Raw genomic sequence first — 20099 nt, 5'->3', positions numbered from 1 at the left:
GAGGCCCTGTCTCTAAGCAAGGCCTTTTCAAAGATCTGCAAAGCCAAGTTTCCCTTCTGCCTCCAAGCAGCCCTCCTCTGACCCCAAGTGCCCACGCCCCTTCTAAAAATTTGACAGTGGCAGACAACTGTGTTCAGACCCTGTTTTTCATTGGAATGATGTTCGAGACCTGGTTCTGCGTATCAACCAATTTCCATGACCGGCTTTGGCTCACTGACTGGCCTTGTAAACTCTTCCCTGAAAATGTCGGGGTGAGAAGGGTCGGGTGGTTGCTGGAAAGGAAGTCTTCAATAAAAATTTATAAAAAAAGAAAAGAAAAAAGGAAGTCTTCCTCCATGCATTGGGGAAGCAATGCAGCAGAGCCCTCCCAAGCCAGTTTTGGAAATGCTGTCACACACACATGAAGCTGCCTTTTACTGAATAAGGCCCATGGCCCATCAAAGTCAGTATTGTCCACTCAGACCAACAGTGGCTCTCCAGGGTTTCAGGTGGAGGTCTTTCACGTCACCTACTTGCCTAGTCCCTTTAACTGGAGATGTCGGGGACCTTCTGCATGCCAGGCAGATGCTCTATCACTGAGCCACAGCCCCACCCAAAACCAGATGGCACAATAACACAGTTTGTCTTTAAGATGCCCCAAGACTCCTTGTTCCCAGCTGCTGGGCTCTTTCAGAGGCAGGGGGATCCTTCGCTTTGAGAAGGTACAGGCAGAATGAGGCTTCTTCCCTGCTGGCTTCCCTTAAGAGGACTGTTACCTGGAGAGCTGCGGAGTTCTCTGGATGAGCAGCGTGGGCCCCAGCTCAGAGGCCCTCTGAGAAGCCCTGCTTCAGAAACCACAGCAGCTCCTCTTCGGGGGCTTTTGCTGGTGGGATCTCTGTGGTGCTTGGCCGCTCATTAAGGTGAGAGAGAAGCAGCTGGCGGAGTGGCCCTGGTAGGACAAGGAGGGGGCACAGGGGTCTCCCCAAGTCTTTCAGGGCATCAAGGGACGAGCAGCTCTAAAGCATAAATCTCTACTTGGACGGGATGGGAGGCCACCAAGGAAGGCCAGGGTTGATACAAAGAGGCAGGCGATGGCAAACCACCTCCGTTCGTCTCTTACCTTGAAACCCCTACAGGATCGCCATAAGAAGAAGAGTTGGTTTGTATATGCCGACTTTCTCTACCACTTAAGCCAGCTTACAATCTCCTTCCCTTTCCCTCCCCCCACAACAGACACCCTGTGAGGTAGGTGGGGCTGAGAGAGCTGTGACTGGCCCAAGGTCACCCAGCTGGCTTCATGTGAAGGAGTCGGGAAACAAATCCAGTTCACCAAATTAGCCTCTGCTGCTCAAGTGGAGGAGAGGGGAATCAAACCAGGTTCTCCAGGTCAGAGTCCACTGCTCCAAACCACCGCTCTTAACAATTACACCACGCTTGCTCTCTGCTTGGATAGGAGACCACTGAGGAACTGCAGGGATGCTACACTGAGACAGGCAATGGAAAACTACCTCTGTTCTTCTCTTGCCTAGAAAACCCTACGGGGTCACCCTAAGTCATCTGCGACTTGACAGCCCTTCCCACCACCACCAGAGCCCCCCTCAGATAAAAGGTGTTCTGCACAAAGGAAAGTTCCCAGCTTGTAGAGAACAGGTGCGGGAGGGATGTGGAATGACAAACAATTAGAGGGAAGGAGTAAGAGATTAATGAGGGGAAGGGAATCGGCTGTCCCCACAACAGCCATTCAAGGTGCGCCGTTTACGGCATGCAAGGGTCCGTGATGTGAGTTGGTGTGTGTTACGGACATAAACCTTCCTGCACTCCCCAAATGGAAGCTGCATCAATAGTTCCCCATCTGCTCACATATATCACATACTTCATTCCAGTTTATTAGCTGGAATAAATCATAAATATTTCATTATACATCAACGGTGCTCGACTCCGGGAAGGCACAATCCATCACCCCGATGCTCCCCGCGACCTGCCACCGCGCATTAAGCTTTCCAGTCTATTAAACAAGATTGATACAGTGTGCTGGGATGGACTAAGGGAATTTATTTATAGTGCACGAGGGGAAAGGGAGGGCACCAGGAGCATGCAGGCAGCTCGGACGAGAGGGAGACGGAGCTCCCCTCCAACAGTACCCAGGCCAGGCAGCTGCGTGCGAAAGCAGAGCATCGATCAGGGACTGAGTCTCCCTGGCAATGGCAAATGATCATGCTGGGCCGGGTTTCTCTAGTCTCTAGTGCAGTGCTAATTAAATTGCAGGGCTGACCCCCCCCCCAACCCCCACACACATACCTGCTAATCCCAGGAGTCAGATTCTCAAGAGAGGAGAGAATCAGAAGAAGATGGAAGCCAGTGGATCCCCTGAACCCATTCCTTATCTCAAGACCCCACCAACAGATGTCATTCCAATTTTTCCATCAAATTTCTGCAGAAAGGGATTCCATGTCCTCCCTATATACCTAAACCTCCCTTACAAAGTCCTTCTTAAAATCTAACTTAAATCTGCTTGCCTGCCAAAGTCACATTCATCCTTATCCTCAGTGGATAAGGTGCACACCTGGGCCTCATCCACCACACAGCTGAGCCTCAGTGGATCTTTAAACCCAGGCCATTTCCAGCCTCCTCCAACCCCTCCCTGGCTGAGTTGTAACTACCAATCAAAAATAAAAAGGATAGCTTAGAAATGATCCCCAGCACTGGAGAACCACAAGTGTAGACTATCTGGTGCCGCCATCAAGTTAAAAGGGACTTGCTTTGAGTAATCATGATATGAACACATGAAGTTGCCTCATGCTGAATCAGACCATCCGTCCATCAAGGTCAGTCTTGTCTACTCAGACTAGCAGCGGTTCTCCAAGGTCTCAGGCAGAGAAAGGTCTTTCCCATCACCCACTTGCCTGGTCCCTTTAACTGGAGATGCCAGGGATTGAACCTGGGACCTTCTGCATGCCAAGCAGATGCTCTGCCACTGAGCCACAGCCCCTTTTGTCCCTGTCTGTGTGTACGCAAGCCTTGCATTAATGCAACCTGAACTAACATCAGTAAGCTCAAATATGTGAAGGGAGAGGAGGGCTGCAGGGGAAGAGAGAAAAAATCTACACATCTCTGTAGGTGACTTTGAGGCCTTAGCCTAAGCAATTATATCACTCATCAATTTGCAAAGCTCCAGACCTCGGCAGGTCACTTGACGCTTCAGCCTAAGAAATTATACATCACTCATAAATTTGTCAAAGATCCATTTTAGCACTAGTCAGGCTCTCTCCTTCCCCACAACTACCTTTGGGGTGGATTTCCACTCCCTGGTGGTTAAAATCCTCTTTCTAATTGCCAGTCTAGCTTTATTCACAGCCAGTCTGCAAGCATGTGTTTGCTTTAATGCAAGTTTCCATTAAGCTGAAACAACCCATTTCTGTCCCTGTGTTTGCAGTGTATCCCCACCCCACGGTAGGTGAACGGTGCCTTTTGTTTCTCATTGACACAGGGCCTGCAGCTGGCATGGGGCTGGAACAAACAACACAGAAAAACACCAAAGGCACTCAGAGCCCTAAGGGACCCTCCAGGCATTACATGCCCAGGACAAGAGCTGGATTCGAGTCCAGCAGCACCTTCGAGACCGAGATGATTTTTGGGGTATAAACTTTCGCAAAGTCAAAGTCAAAGGTATCTGATGGAGGGAGCTGTGACTTCTGAAAGCTCATACCCCAAAAGTCTTCTTGGTCTCTAAGGTGCTGCTGGACTCAAATCCAGCTCTTCTAATGCAGACCAAGCCAGCCACTCTCCTGAAGCTATTCCCATGACAAACAGGCAGTGTAGCAAAGCTGGCTGGCCAACGAAGAAGCACTCCTCCATCGCCCCAATGCAAGGCCCAATGCAAGGTGCTCCACGCAGCAGGAGAACAGAAGAAGAATGGAGTAGTGCGTGTGGCCACCATGGGTGGCTACTTGCAGCCACCCATATGCCCATACTGGCAACCCAGTATGTGTCCCACAGTCCATCAGAGTTGCTTCAGTGCCATCCTCCTAGCAGGAACGGGATGGGCCTGAAACCGCCCTCCAAGTTCAGCCTGGCTGTGGAATGATTCCAGGAGGGGAGCAACTTACAATTTACAGGAACAATTTACAGGAACCAGAAGATGCCACGCGGTGCGGGCGCTGCTGGGTGCCTCTGGTCCCATCTAGTGCCTTGATCTTATTTCAGGTTCCGCTCTAAAGGGCGGCGTCATCACAGCATCGATCATGACCCCCCCCCGTTGGTGAATATGGGTAGCAGCAGCCAACATTTGGAAGGGAAGGAGTTAACCAGGGAGCTCTCAGCAGCAGCTCCGGTGGCAGAAGGGCCCCGAACACCACCACGCATCAAATGCACCGTCAGGCTCTGAACTCCGGGAGTTTGTTTGTATTCTGTTCACAGCGGCACACAGCCTGCTGTCGGAGTCACGCTGCGAGAAAGGGCAAAGCCCTGCCGAGATGAAAGAATGCGAGGAGGAGGCACTGGAAGAGCCTCCCTTGGCATTTACACCTGGAAAAGAAAGAGAGAGAGAAAGGGGGGGCAGGAATCCACGCAAGGGCATTTTGCAAAAAGGAATGCTCAGAAGCAAAAGGCAGGATGGTGCTTAGAGAACCAGAGAGGCTGCAGAGGGGGGTGGCTGGGGGTGGCATCACTCCATCTATCTGGGAGGCAGAAGAAAAAGCAGGCACCTGCCTAAAGGACACCCACAGTCCTGGGCATCTCCTTCAAAGGGGCACAGACCTGTATGCCCACTTGGTGGGCAAAAGTGCCATCGAGTTGCAGCCAATTTATGGCAACCCCACAGGGTTTTCAAGGCAAGGGGACAAACAGAGGTGGTTTTGCCATTGCCTGCCTCTGTGTAGCAGCAACCCTGGGCTTTCTGGGTGGCCCCGCATCCAAGAACTAACCAGGCCTGACCCTGCTTAGCTTCCAAGGTCTACGAGATAGGGCTAGCCTGGGCCATCCAGGTCAGGGCACGCCCACTCACCTTCCCTGACACGCAAGACAGAAATGCCCTGCAAGGATGTCCTCCCTAACTGGGCAGGAAGCTTCACAAAGCGCCCTTACGCAGCGAGCTGTACAATCTGGAATAATCGAACCAGTCTGGCCAAGCAGCAAAGGCCTCCAGCCACATGCTCAGCCCATTCGTAAATCGGATGCGGGTGCTTCCTGATGCCCTGTTTGATTTGCCCCAGGAGGGGATATCTCAGAATGGGTTAAGAAGTGAAGACCCCATTCCCGACATCAAAGAGTGGAACAATAAACTCTCCGGTTTTGCATTGATGGCCAAACTAACGCAACTGGTTAATATGAAACCAACAGACGAATTTGTGTTGAGATGGCAGCCGTTCTGTGATTATTATTTAAGTGGTAAATAAATTATCCAATTAGGTTGAATGAGAACTATATATAAGATATATATATATATGTTTAAGACTTTTAATAGAAAATATAGTATTAGATTTTCTTAAGTTTAGTTGATGTGGAGGCACAGTGGATGAAACATATTTCTGCTCATTTTAGAGAATCTTGAGATGGAGTAATGTTTTGAATGATATAATATTTGGTTTCATCTTCCCTCTCTTTTCCCTTCAATTTTAAACTATGTGAAAGCTTGGAGGATGACGTATCTTTTATCTTATGTTTTCCCCTCCCCTTTTTTCCTTTCTGTATCCCTCTTATATAAAATAACAATAAACAAAAAAAGAAGAAGAAAAAGGAAGAAGACCCCACCACGTATCTCCTCCCGATGCCCCTCTCTCCTCCGCTATTGCCTCACCCTGTCCCTCTGGCCAGTGTTTGTACCCCAAACCTGGAGGGTGATGAAGTCAAATCTTGCTTCATTCTCAGGATGGGAAGGGGTTACAAGCAAGCAGGCAGACTGCCGCCTCCAGAGAGCCCAGGAAACAGCGCACCTTCCCTGCTGGCCGTGCTGGGTGAAGCACGGCTTGCCTCCCACGGGGAAACATGATTAAGGGATGATCACTATCTCCCCACACACTCAGGGGGACAAAAGGCAGCTCTTTTCCGTGCCATCTCAAAAACTCCAACCTCTGAGCTCTCGGATTTGCTCAACGGCGGTATCACTGGCAGCCTCTTCACCTTGTCTCTCTGTGACAGACGGCAACCAGATCTGTGCCACACAGCTGAAAGAACATGAGTGGATTCGAGCATTTCGGTTCACGTGGCCAAGCTACGGCCCGGTCCGTCATACCCACGAAGAGCGCTGGGGTCCCTGTTCAAATTAATGTCTGTTCTGAGAGGTCAGCGATTAAGCCGAGAAACTATATTACACAAAAACCGAATAAATTGTTTCTTCTAGGCTGATGCAGCGGATGAGGTTGGCTACCCAATCTGGCAATCAAAAAACTTGCAGCGTGGTGTAGTGGTTAAGAGCGGTGGTTTGGAGCGGTGGACTCTGATCTGGAGAACCGGGTTTGATTCCCCCACTCCTCCACATGAGCGGCGGAAGCTAATCTGGTGAACTGGATTTGTTTCCCTGCTCCTACGCACGATGCCAGCTGGGTGACCTTGGGCTAGTCACACTCTCTTCTTCCTCCCAACTGAAACGTACTCTGGAGGCCCTGATTTTATTAAACACCACAGGTGATGTGACAGACCCCCACCCGAGGCCCTGGAGAGCCGCTGTATTATCAGGCAGCTTCATGTGAGACTGTCCTGTTTGCCCTTCCTCAAAGGATTTCAGAGCAGCATTTTGGCCCAACACCTGCCCTGTGAGGTAGGATAAACAGAGGGGTAATGACTTGTCCAAGGTCGGCTACTGAGCTGGCATTTGATCCAGAGGTTCTACACATTTTGAAGACAGAACTACTTTCTGCAGGTGCTTTTTGTGCTCTGGGTGTGGCGTGCAAGGGCATTGCCTGTCGGTCCCAGCTCTCCCCCTGTGATTCCGCTGTCATTCAAAATGAAAAAGCCAGCCAACCCTGGCACACTGGCAGAAAGCTCCCCGTCTCTTAAGCAAACGGTGGGCACTTGACTTGAAAGGGACCAGCACACGGCAAAGCTTGTGACTTGTGGTTCCACCTCTGACCAGGAAGGAGATGCCTGAGGATGGCAGCATGGGGTAGTGTTTAGAATGTCAGACTAGGCTGTGGGAGACCCAGGTTCGAATCCCTGCTTCTGTCATAGAAGCATGCTGGGTGACCTTGGGCTGATCAAAGACTCTCAGCCTACCTTATAGGTTTGTTGTGAGGATAAAATATAGGAGAGGAGAATTACATAAGCCACTTCATGACCCCATTGGGGAGAAAGGTGGGGGTATAAATGAAGCAAATAAATAACTAAGAAATGTTGTGTATCAAAAGGCTGAACGGTGCAGACCAGATACGGGTTCGATCACTCATTGCAAGGAGAACTGCTGCTCAGCCACAGAAACATGCAGGCGGTGAGAGCGCACTGGAGCAGGCTGAGGAGGCCTCAGGGATGGGCATGGTGCTGCTTCAGGGTGAGAGATGCTGCAGCAGCCTTGGCCCAAACGAGAAGCCAGGGCAGGCACAGGGGGAGCACAAGCCCGTCCTTTCCCTTCCTCTCTTGATGGTTAGCATCTCAGTATTTATAGACTTCCCTGCAGATGGTGAAAAGGAGCCTGCCCCTCTGCAGATTGAGAGGCTGCATCTTGGCAAAAAGTAATTGCAATAACCAAGATGCTGGAGTTAAAACCCCTTTGCTCAGCTCATGCCCTTTGCAGAACAGCTGCAGGATCAATTACACGTCTCGCTAAAGCGAGCAATAAGTCTTTCTCCCTGCGCAGCGACCTTCCGGAGTCTCTCGTGAACAAGATTATTAAATAATCCAGCAAGGTAGCAATGGGTGGACAACAGAGCGTGGTGGCAGGGGGGCGGGGGGGGATGACGGGCAGAGGATTTCCAAGCAAGCCTTTGTTTAAACAGACAGGAGCCGCCGCCCCCCTCCCTCCCCCTGCCTCCGCTGCCTCCGTCACAATGCCATTCGTTTGGAGTAAATATGTTCTCGATTGTCTTGAGTGAAGCCCGCAGGGAGGCTTCTGCTGAAAGCACCAGGCCTGGGGCTATCAGTCCCCAACAATGTTATCTGCCCAGGATTACAGAGCAGAAGCAGGAGGGGGGAATCAGAAGCCATCAGAAGTTGGAAGTCATTTGGCTTCCTTTGATAACCATCTTATCGGTTTGCTGGACAAATAGCTAGTTAAAGAAAGGGTGGCTTCTGACATAGACATTTGGCCTTGGATTTGGAGGGGGGGTTTAAAACAAAGCCCCCCTGCAGGTATTAGGGCAGCAGCTGGGGGGGGGGGGCTGGGAGTCGGATCGTCAGCTGAGCAACCCAGTTAAAAGGATCTTAGAGAGCGCTGTCATCAAGTCGCAACCAACTTGTGGTGACCCTGTAGGGTTTCATAGAATAGAGACCATAGAGTTCGAAGGGACCACCAGGGTCATCTAGTCCAATCCCCTGCATAATACAGGAAATTCACAACTACCTCCTCTCACACCCCCAGTGACTCCATGCCCAGAAGATGCCCAAGATGCCCTCCCTCTCATCATCTGCTTAAGGTCATAGAATGAGCACTGCTGACAGATGGCCATCTAACCTCTTCTTTAAAACCTCCAGGGAAAAAGAGCTCACCACCTCCCGAGGAAGCCTGTTCCACTGAGGAACCGCTCTAACTGTTAGAAAATTCTTCCTAATGTCTAGACGGAAACTCTTTTGGTTTAATTTCAACCCACTGGTTCTGGTCCGACTTTCAGGGGCAACAGAAAACAACTTGGCACCATCCTCTGCATGACAGCCCTTCAAGTACTTGAAGATGGTTATCATGTCCCCTCTCAGTCTTTTCTCTCCAGGCTAAACAGACCCAGCTCCTTCAACCTTTCCTCATAGGTCTCCAGACCCCTCACCATCTTTGTTGCCCTCCTCTGGACACGTTTCCAAGGCAAGAGACGTACAGAGGTGGTTTGCCATTGTCTGCCACCGCGTAGAGACCCCCTGGACTTCCTTGGCGGTCTCCCATCCAAATACTGACCAGGGCTGACCCTGCTTAGCTTCTGAGATCTGACGAGATCTCGCTGGCCTAGTTCATCACTAGAATGCTACAAAAAGTCATCTCTCCTCGAGCCTCAAGAGAAGCCTGTCTGTCTCATGAAGAGGGCTTATCTGCTGCTAACTCAGAGCCAACATTTGCCAGAGATCATAATTAAGCAATAATTTTAAACAAAAAAATGGTATTAATTGAATTTATTACTAGAAGAGACAATGTAAACGGTGTTTTTTTTTTTTTTTTACATGCCAGGATTCTAATTAATTGCATGTCAGCAATGCTGATTCTGTGAACTAAGGCAGATCATGAGAGGGAGGGATGAGTCAGTGCTCAGCTCTCATTGGCCTTTCTTGCATGCCTAGTGTAATGCCAATCACCATTTTGGGGTCAAAAAGCAATTTCCCTCCAGGCCAGATTGGGATCCTGGAGGTTTTTTTCTTTTCTTTTGGCCATCTTCTGGGCATGGAGTCGGGGTCACTGGGGTGTGTGGGGGAGGCAGTTGTGAATTTCCTGCATTGTGCAGGGGGTTGGACCAAATAACCCTGGGGGTCCATTCCAACTCTGATTCTCTTTATAGGCTTTGTTAGCAGGTGGAAGTGGCTTCCATCTCAGGTGTTGGTGAGAACACCCACAAGTGGAAACAAACGCCTGCCTTGGAGTGGGAAACACTCTGGGGAACCGGGGAGGCGCGAGGGAAAGCCACTGCCAGCTCACAGCATGGGCACTGCGGAGTTGTCAGCTGTTCAACTCCCTCTGTGTGGCTTGGCGGCGAAGGGAACAGAGTGGGACCAGCCAAGCTCAAGGGAAGGGTATGACTGGCCTCCCCTTGGTCTGTGAGCTTCAAGAATCCCCCATCTCTGAGGGGATTAAGGGGGACTTTGACCAGGAATGTGTAGCTGCAGCACTAAAAATGAACTCAAATTTTACATCCCAGTAGCACTAATTCTATGCAGGGGTGAATTATGCACAATATGCAGATGAGCTAATTTTCATACTCCATCCTGTTTCTAGAGTGCCTTCCAAGTGCTGAAAATCCTGGCCCTTTACTATCTCCTGCTGAGACCGGTGAGATGCTGCTAAACAAGTTGGGCTGCCAACTTGAGATTGGGAAATACCTAGAGATTTTGGGGGTTCAGCCCGAGGGGTGTGTGTCTTGGTGAGGGGAGGGACCTCAGCGGTGTATATTGCCATAGAGTCCAGCCTCCAAAGGAGCCATTTTCTCCAGGGGAACTGATGTCTGTAGCCTGGAGATTAGTTATAACTCCAGGAGATCTTCAGGTAGTGACTGGAGGTTGGCAACCCTAATTCAGGAGGAACAGGGAGACAAAGCTGATCCAGCAGGTTCCATTTCTGAAGAGGATTTTGCAGTGCTACCGGTGCAGCCAATTATTTGAAACCCTTCTTCTGTACAACTGAGTTCCCGCCAGGAAAAAATAAATAGTCAGTGGGTGGATGTGCAAAACAGTTGCTAAAGAGCGGAGCCATCCATGACCGTTCAGGGGGAGGGGGAATAAAAGGTCATGGTTCACACAGCTTTAAGCAAAATACTTCTTCTTTTTTAAAACTAAGTTTCTTTCTATGTTTGCACAATATACTCATGGAAGCCTGGAATATTCCCAGCCCCAATTTTGATTACACAAAATCTGTGCTAAAAGCAAAGGTTGTGACCCCCATGAAAGATGCTACCCAAAGCTCCCCTGGCTTAAAAAGCAGGGTTTGGTTACATGCAAAAGGACAGCGTTGATTTCGCTTGTGCGCCACTCAAAAGCAGGCGAGCTTAACAGAAAATGAGTCATCGTTTTAAAGCCTGCATCAAGCAAGTTAAATAACTCTTACTTTCTTAACGACATATTAATCAAAGTGCATTGATTCTTGAATCAGATGCCGTTACCAGCCAGGCCCTCTATCTCCTCCACCCTGATGCAGGCATTAAGGGAGTTTTATTCCGACAGATACAATACAGCAATCAATAAAGCCTTATTATATGGAGCTGATATACATGGATTTGCTCGCAGGATTTATGCCCCACTCCGCAAGCCGGCACTATTTCATGTCTCTGCCTCAACCTGTAATTGAAAATAAATCTCCCCAAATACTCCAGGTTCTGGTTGCCTGGATGTGTGGGCAAAATTTGAAGGGGAAGCCTGTCTTCCCTCAGGGAGAAGGTGATCCTGCCATTCATGCTCTAGTGCGCGTTCGCTCAAAGGGGAGGGGGCAGAATAGCCCTTTGCACGGGGGAGGGACACACGCACGCAGTGGAGGCTCAAGGCAGAAGCCAAAAAGGTAGGCTGGCATTCTTTCCTACAGGGCTTGAACAGGAGACGTTTCTGGAAGATGACAGCCCTGTGCGTGTCCACACCATGGGGAGGGGCTGTGGCTCAGTGGTAGATCATCTGCTTGGCATGCAGAAGGTAGCAGGTTCAATCCCTGGCGTCTCCAGTTAAAGGAATTAGGCAAGTAGGTGATGTGAAAGACCTCTGCCTGAGACCCTGGAGAGCCGCTGCCAGTCAGAGCAGGCAATACTGACTTTGATGGACCAAGGATCTGATTCGGTATAAAACAGCTTCATGTGTTCATGTGTCAGTAGCATGCTAGCAGCCTCTAACATTCTGCAGCTTGTTGTCACGACAGAGGCAGCCTTCCTACTTCACAGCCTTGGAGCACAAAGTGTTGGACACAAAGTCTTCCAATAGGGGGATTATAATACTAGCCTACTTTGCAGGGCTGTTGTAAGGTTTGCATTTGTTTAAAAGATTTCTATCCTGCTTTGCTCCTCATCACAAGGCCCAAAAGATTACAACTAAATAACGTGTTGAACGTGCTCTGTAAGCGGCGAGTATTATTATTACCATTGCCTTTGTGGGGGAAAACTGTTTCACCACCTTCTGCCAAACAGAGTGTTAAAGAGTATCTGTGACATCACAGCAGCTCAGCCAATGGCCAGGAGGGGCACACACACAGGCAGTTTTTAGCTGTGCAGTGTAGCATTGCTGACAACATGCAGAAAAGGCTGTCCCGTGCCATGCTAAGTGAGCCATGAAAGGACTGAAGCTTCCATCTTTGATTCCGTTGGTATTCACCATTGTAAGACAACCTAGAGGTGGCTGTGCAGACTGCCCTGCCCTGTGGGCATCTGCCTGTCTCTGGCCACCCTCCAGCTCCTGACCCTGCCCTGGAAATCTGGGCTCTCCCTCCTTCCCTCCCTCACAAGACGCAGCAGTGTGTTAGCACTGCCGTGCGCTTTCGCTATGAGCAATTATTTTCCATTTGCTGACCTGCTGCTTTCGAGGAGAGCTGTTAGCAATCAGCAGAATGCTAAATTATGGCTTGGAAGTCCTGGCAGCCAGAGCTGCTCCCTCCCCAGGCGCGCTTTCCTCCCACCGTGCTCCTGTCCCAACCGAGCGCCTGCTTCCACGTGTCCTTGAAGAACACCCGGCCAGCAGCCTCAGGACTCTGGGCCTGTCACAAGGGCCACAAACGGGTCTCCTCCTGCTTTTGTTGGGCTCCGAGCTGGACTCTGCCTCTTCCTGCTTCTGGGGCTGGAAACGGGAGGAGCCGGTACCCCACTCAGAGCCCTCAGGGGCCAAGAGGGACCCAGAAGTGTTCGTTTTACACACACACACACACACACACACACACACACACACACACACACCACAGGTCTTTGGTGGCTCAGCCTTCATGCATCAGCCCGCTCAGCCTTCATGCATCAGCCCGCTCACCAATACAGCAGTCTGGCAGGCTGAGAAAAACAACCAGCCCCTCAAGAGCCCACCGTCTGCACCCCTCTGATCTCGACACAAGAGTCGGGGAGTGGTGCTGCTTAGCCTGGACCTTGTCTGGACCCTTTGCTGAGTTGGGACTGCATTTCTCATTCTCTCTTTCGACGTGGATGTACTTGAAACATTTTGTCACTCAGGGCCGGAAGTTAGGTAGGGTTGCCAGGTCCCTCTTTGGCACCGACGGTTGGTTTTTGGGGTGGAGCCTGAGAAGGGCGGGGTTTGGGGAGGGGAGGGACTTCAATGCAATAGAGTCCAATGGCCAAAGCGGCCATTTTCTCCAGGGGAACTGATCTCTATTGGCTGGAGATCAGTTGTAATAGCAGGAGATCTCCAGCTAGTACCTGGAGTTGGCAACCCTAGGGTTAGGGAGCCCCAGAAGCCTGGAGACTGGCTCACTGAAGGCTCTAATACTGGCAAGCAGGATTCGGAGATCTATTTCCCAGCTTTGGTAGAAGCTCATTCTCGGCACACACCCTTGCTAGAGCTACAGCCTCTCTCTCATTTGCATTCCTCAGGCTTGCTGTGGCAGTAATTAACTCTGCTTAACTCATTCAAATGCATTCTCTAGCATTCACTTAGTAACAGCCATTTTGCTACTACACATAAAAGCCTGATGAGTAGGCATCTCACTGGGATTCATCAGGAATACAAACAGAATACAAGCGGGTCACGCACAGTGAGACCCGGGTGTGTTCTGTACGTCTGACGGCAAAGTGCAAACAGAGAACCCTAAATCCTGAGCACCTCGGTCGGTATCCATCCAAAATTTACAAAAATAAGCTCCTAGCCCTCACTGCTGCAGAGGTCAGTTCAAAAACGTCGCAGCCCACAATGTGTGAGCCGCACAGAGTTGGGACTCTGCAACTGCAGAACCGGGCTCTTCCATTTCTGTGTGTGTGCAGAGCAGAGTAGCTAACAAGGCGGGAGTCGGCTTGCACTTCACAGCAGATCACGTGCCTCAGCCCTTGGAAATACCACTGCCTGCAAAATTATGTGCAAAGGATCCAGAAGAGGGGAAACTGGAGCTGAGGGGAACCTGAGAAGAATTATTAGAACACCTCCACACCCCAGGTCACTGTCAAGCAAGACTAAGGATGAAGCCAGAATGCCAGTGACAGAAATCTCCGACTTGCCTCTAATCTGCTCCCCCCCCCACAAACCTCCACCGCGGCATTTCTAGCTTGGAAGTTAAATTTGGCCAGCGAAAGGGTTAAGTTTAATTTATACTGATTTCCATTTAATATCATTCTCTCCCCGTAGGAGCCAGCAGCTGTGAGCTGATTGTAGTTTCTCATTATGCAGTCTGTATCGCTAATGGTCTGTGACAAAGGCATGCCATCTTCCAGGCCGTACCCCCGAGAGCCAATTAAACACACATACTCCCTTCCTGTTTGCAGTGCATTACAATGAAATTAAACCAAATTTCAAAATCATTTTCTCCTAAAGACATCTCTTTACAATAATTAATGCATGCTATTCCTTTGTATCTGAAATATTCATCAGGAGGGTCGACCCCCCCCAAAAAAAAATCTTCAAAAAAAAATCCTGATGGTCCCCATCTCTGCCTCATCCGCTGCTATCAAGCTACAAAATCTTGCCACTCGCCCAAGGATCACGCCCATTGCAAGTCCTGCCCAAGCGCAGGATCTGTTTTTGCTGAACTAAAAAAACCCATTCAGAACACACATATAAGAGGCTACTGAGAGCTCATCAGGAAGTCAATTTGGAGCATTGGACTCTTCACCCATTTCACTCACGTGTACATCACACCGGAAAGCTTCTGATGCGTTCACACGTTATCCCACTGTCGCCCTTAAAACGACCCTGTAAGGTAGTCTAATGTGCCCCCAACAAGTACAATGTCTCAGATGGAAGAAGCAATCGGCTCAAAGCCACCAAGTGAGTTCAGGGCCAGCTGAGATTTGAACCGGCAGTTCAGTTTCTCAGCCGCTCAGCCACAGTGGCTCTCTTCCTTGCTGAAGGACTTGGATCAGGTAGAAAGCAATATGAAGAGGAGGCACCCTGGAGCAAAACCCTGGGTGGGGGACAGAGTTGGTCACTGCATCCCACCTAACTAGGCAGATGAGCTTATTTTGCTACCAAAAGACTAAAGGTACTGTGCCAAACTAAGAATGCAGGTCTCTAGAGATATCAGTGTTTTTTTTAAAAAAAATACAGGGCAAATGTGCTACACATAGATTATTTTACACATAGATATTTTACAGGGTCTAGCTGGGCACGAGTTCAAGTCCCAGCTTAAATGGTTTATGCAGGGCATTTATACGCTGCCTCTGCAGAGCCCTGCTCATTGTGGACTAGCAACTTTGAGCGTCTGCTGAATGTGGTTTAAGATGATTTGACAGAGGCGTTGAGAAAACAAGGGCCCTCGGCGCATACAGAGTAGGCAAGTTCAAATTGCTCTGCATTAGCAACCATCGCCCACGTTGCAGCCAGGCAAAAGAGCTGCCCTAGTTTCCAGCCACAAAGGCTGGGGAAGATGGCCTCCTTGCAGCCTGGAGCAATTGACCCATCCAGGGTGGAACAAAATCTTCTCAGAGGCCCACTCAAAGACCCTGAAACACAGTACCTGTTTTGAACCAGCCATCCGGAGTAAAGGCGTCTCTGGTCTCTTTCGGTCTGTTCCAGTATTCCCGAAACACAGTAGGCCCCTTCACAAACAGCTCCCCTTCTTTGCCTTCCAAACCCGGGGTCACCTGCGGAAACAGAGAGGCCTCGTACTCTGTTTGCACCCAACCCCAGGACAGCTAGCCCCAGCACCGCCCAGTGGGATGAGCAACAGCGTCCTGATCGCCAACCCAGAAGATGGCCAAGATACCCTCCCTCTCATCATCTGCCTAAGTTCATAGAATCAGCACTGCTGACAGATGGCCATCTAGCCCTCTCTTAAAAACCTCCAGGGAAGGAGAGCCCACCACCTCCTGAGGAAGCCTGTTCCACTGAGGAACCGTTCTGTTAGAAAGTTCTTTCTCATTTCCTTGGCTGCTTTCTGGGAGAAGCACAAGGCTCAGAACACCAAGACTGGACACAGACCCATCGATAGGGTTGCCAGGTCCCTCTTCGCTATCGGTGGGAGATTTCTGGGGCGGAGCCTGAGGAGGGCGGGGTTTGGGAGGGGAGGGACCTAAATGCCATAGAGTCCAATAACCAAAGCAGCCATTTTCTGCAGGGGAACTGATCTCTATCAGCTGGAGATCAGTTGTAATAGCGTGAGATCTTTTGCTATTACCTGGAGGTTGGCAACCCTACCCATCGACCAAGACGGGCCGGGCCTTGTTCTCAGACCCAGCCTGCTGGGCACGACCAGAGACAGGATAGGCAGCTGGCAGGCCAGGCTCTGGATCAGACCATTCCCAGACGTCTGATCCAGGTGCTGGCAGAAAGGTGGCCCATGCACAGGTGCCCTCATGATGCCTTTTCAGCCCACGTCCTGCCCATTTGAGAAGGCCAGCGCGATGCAGTGGATAGAGTTAGACTAGGACCCCGGACGATCCGAGTTCAAATCCCCACTTCTACCATGGAAGCTCAATGAGTGACCTTGGGCCCAGTACAAACTCTCACCCCGGCCTACCTCACAGGGCTGCTGTTGTGGGGAAATGGAGGAGGGGAGAACGATGTTCTAAAAGCCGCTTTCAGTCCAAACCAGGGAGAAAAGCAGGATAGAAATGCATGTAAAATGCATGTAAATGCATGCATCTGGGGAATGTGCTCTCTCCCTCTCTCTCCCACCCTGCCGTGATCACAGCGACGTGACCCGTCTCCCTTCTTTCATGTCACGCTCCACCCTGGAAAGGTGGCAGCAGCACAAACTGCCAAGCAGGGGGGGGGGGAAGACAGTGTTCCCGCCGCTGAGAGTGAGCTCCTGCTTGTGTGAATCAAAGGTTGGACGGGCTCCAAATTCCTTGTCGCCTTGGCTCCAGCTCTGGCAGAAGCTCAACAACCCCGTCTTATCTAGAGCGTGGCTCCTTGGCAGCAGGCACATCCCTGTTGTGCTATTTCACGATACCACGGCTGGCTTGCAAACAGTAAAACAGAAAGCCCGTGACGTTATCTTAATAGGATTTTGCTTCCTGAAATTGCGGTGTCGGTAGCTGTGCTCCCCAGTGCCCGGGGAACATGCGGGCCAGCTCAGTGGTCTCAGCTTGATAGCTGAAGGTGTGGAGAGAGCAAAACAGAGAGTTCAAAGGGCGCACTGGCAGACTTGCCTACTGCACGCCCCCAAACCTGATGGCTGCTCCTTTTTCTTGATGGGTTTTGGGGGTGGGCAGGGCTCCACTGTAGCCAGCTCCTCCTGAGCTCCTCTCCTCTGCAAAATCTCCAAGGTATCCTTTTGTTGATACACCGGATCTAACTTACAAGCAGCTGTTGAAAGCATCAGATGGCTAATTGCATAGATATCCTATTCTCCAAGTGCCATATTTTAATGCACGTTTCAGCTGCTTTAATGCGTTCAAGCAACTTTAACATGCAGACACGGCGTGCCCTGGAAGGGCTGCCGTTTGATCGCTTTCTGCCGCAAAAACGGATTCAGCAAGCTGAGCTGGGCCAGCCGGCGCAGCCAGATAAGATTACATTTGCCACGCATGAAAATAAAAAGGTTGTAATAAACTCTCTGAAGGAATAAATCCGGGTGATTATAAAATGCATATTTTCAATGCTTCGAATTTACCTCTCTATTAGCAGGCGGCCAAGGTAGCTTGCAAAAGAAGTAAGAACCAACCAACCCCCTTTCTCGAATGCTCACCAGTTCATGGATTTCCAGGATAACTGGACGTTTCAGCCTGCTGTCCTCAATGAACTACAGAAGAGGAACTGGTGATGGACATTAATGGCAGGGGCTGTGGCTCAGTGGTAGAGCATCTGCTTGACATGCAGAAGGTCCTAAGTTCAATCCCCAGCGTCTCCAGTTAAAGGAACTAGGTAAGTAGGTGATGTGAAAGACCTCTACCTTGAGACCCTGGAGAGCCGCTGCCAGTCTGAGTAGACAATACTGACTTCAATGGACCAAGGGTCTGATTCAGTAGAAGGCAGCTTCATGTGTTCATGTGAACTGGACCGCAAGAAAGAGAAGTGCTTGGGAACATCTGCCTGGCCAGCTAGGAGACGGACTTTCTGTCTCACCCAGCAGGGCCATCCTTGCGTACCTACTGACTGGGCTTTGCCTCAGGACCACATTAGTATGACTTACAAGAGTGGTGGTCTTGGATCACAGGCCCTTCCATTGGCCACCTGAGCATGCAGAACAGTGGAGTCTAACTTTAAAGGCCATTGCCCAGGGATTCTGTGGTGCAGTTCTAAGGTTTGGAGGTTCACCACATGGGCCTGGCCAACCACACAGTTCATTGACAAGGATTTTATGATAAAGATGGCCTCACCCATGCGGCGGCTGACCTTTGAACTTCAGAGCAGCAGCATGGAACAAAGCCATGGAAAAACAGACCATGCAGTGCTGCCGTTGAAACAAGCATCAGCCGTCTCTTTCGCTACTGGGTTGGGCAATCACATTTCCACAATTCATACTGAAAATGTAAATGGTGAAGTCTGCTCTGGTGGTGCCAGAACTATGGGGGTCTGCTGTAACAAGAAGGAAACCAGGGTTAGGGAAGGGAGACTCTCGTGGGACTCAGGATATTCTGGGCTTGTGAGGACTGGTGCTACTTTCTCCACTGCCCGTGAGAGCTCATTGGAACCTGCTGGATACCAGATGTTGGAGATCATTGTCAGGGGAAGACCACCAACTTGCGTCCTGTTCAGTGACCTCCCAAAGGCACCTGGTGGGCTGGCTCCACTGGACTGGTCTGATCCAAACCAGCAGTCCCAGTACTATATTTACACCTCTCTGGTCCTCTCAAGAATCCTGATTTCAGGGGTCTGCTGCCCTGGAGATGGCATCGATTGTCAGAAGAGAGCTCTCTAGACAGCATGGGAGAAGCACAGAATTCAGATCCCTTTCAACACAATGGAGACAGGGGTGGAGAGCCCTTGGGCAAAAAAAGCCATGCCAAGCACAACTCAAAAGTGCACATCGCCTGTGCGATGAAATCAATGAGCATGGCACAAGAACCGCCCAGCATTATGGGGACTCGTTCAACTCTCCCTCCTGTGCCTGGTGTGGGAGCAGCTCCTGCCAGATTGTGCCCTTGCACAAGAGAGTTGAATGCGGGCGCTGCGCACGGACATCAGCATCCCTGCAAAGAGCAAGCAAAGGCAGCAAAAGTACAAATGTGGCTAATTTTTCTAGTGGGACGCGTTGTAAACAGGCCAGCTGTGCGCTCCGAGATCACCAGCGGCAGAGCACAGAAAAAGCAATAAAATTTAAATTTTAAAGAAGCATTTCCATCATGGCGTATTCCCTCTCCCGCCATCATCTCCGCCTGGCACTGGTTAAAAATGCAAAGGGTTTGCACTGCTGGTTTATATTTGCAATTAAATGATTACCTGAATCAAAGTACTTAAGGAAAACTGGGAAGGTTCTTCTTTGTGGGGGGTGGGCAGGCAGGCGGGCGGGTGGGGTGCATTAAGCAGGAGAAAATCATGCATGCCCATGCTGTCTGCATAAATGAGTCCTTTATTAATCCATTTGCTTGACAAAAATCAGAATCTGAATAAACAATTTTTAATCAGAGCGAAAGAACAGCAGGGTTTCCTTCGTCTCAGGCCCCATCCTGGTATTCTAGTGCCACGTGATGCTGGCCATGCAGCATCTGACACACCACATTACACAACATGCCAACACCACCAAAGCAATCCATCTTGACCAAAGGACAGTTATGACATCGCCCCTTGCCAAGGATTAATCAAGGGCAAAGTGCAAGAACCCATTCTGCTCCCCACCAGTCTAAATTTGGCGATTTGAAAAAACAACAACATAGACTTACTTTTGAAATTGGGACAGAAAAGGAGTATTGCCTGGGAGAACAGCTAGATTTGAGTCCCTAGAATCACAGAATCATAGAGTTGAAAGGGACCAGCAGGGTCATCTAGTCCAACCCCTTGCACAATGCAGGAAAATCACAACTACCTCCCCCCCACACCCCCAGTGACCCCTACTCCATGTCCAGAAGATGCCCAAGATGTCCTCCCTCTCATCATCTGTCTAAGGTCATAGAGTCAGCATTGCTGACAGACGGCCATCTAGCCTCTGCTTAAAAACCTCCAGGGAAGATGAGCTTACCACCTCCCAAGGAAGCCTGGTCCAGTGAGGAACTGCTCTAACTGTCAGAAAATTCATCCTAATGTCTAGACAGAAACTCATTTGATTTAATTTCACCCTG

The 20099-nt window shown here is 50.1% G+C and overlaps 1 protein-coding gene across 1 annotated transcript in view; it reads right to left on the bottom strand.

Annotated features, from left to right (window-relative positions):
* ACSF3 (acyl-CoA synthetase family member 3) overlaps nt 1-20099 on the bottom strand; it is a 56126-nt gene that overhangs the window by 6513 nt on the left and 29514 nt on the right. The window contains exon 6 of the mRNA XM_056862891.1: nt 15395-15521. Coding sequence (XP_056718869.1) covers nt 15395-15521 — 127 coding nt within the window. The remainder of the gene's footprint in view (nt 1-15394; nt 15522-20099) is intronic.

Source organism: Euleptes europaea, chromosome 17, assembly GCF_029931775.1.
Source record: "Euleptes europaea isolate rEulEur1 chromosome 17, rEulEur1.hap1, whole genome shotgun sequence".
Taxonomy (NCBI): domain Eukaryota; kingdom Metazoa; phylum Chordata; class Lepidosauria; order Squamata; family Sphaerodactylidae; genus Euleptes; species Euleptes europaea.
This window is presented reverse-complemented; position numbering and strand designations above follow the sequence as displayed.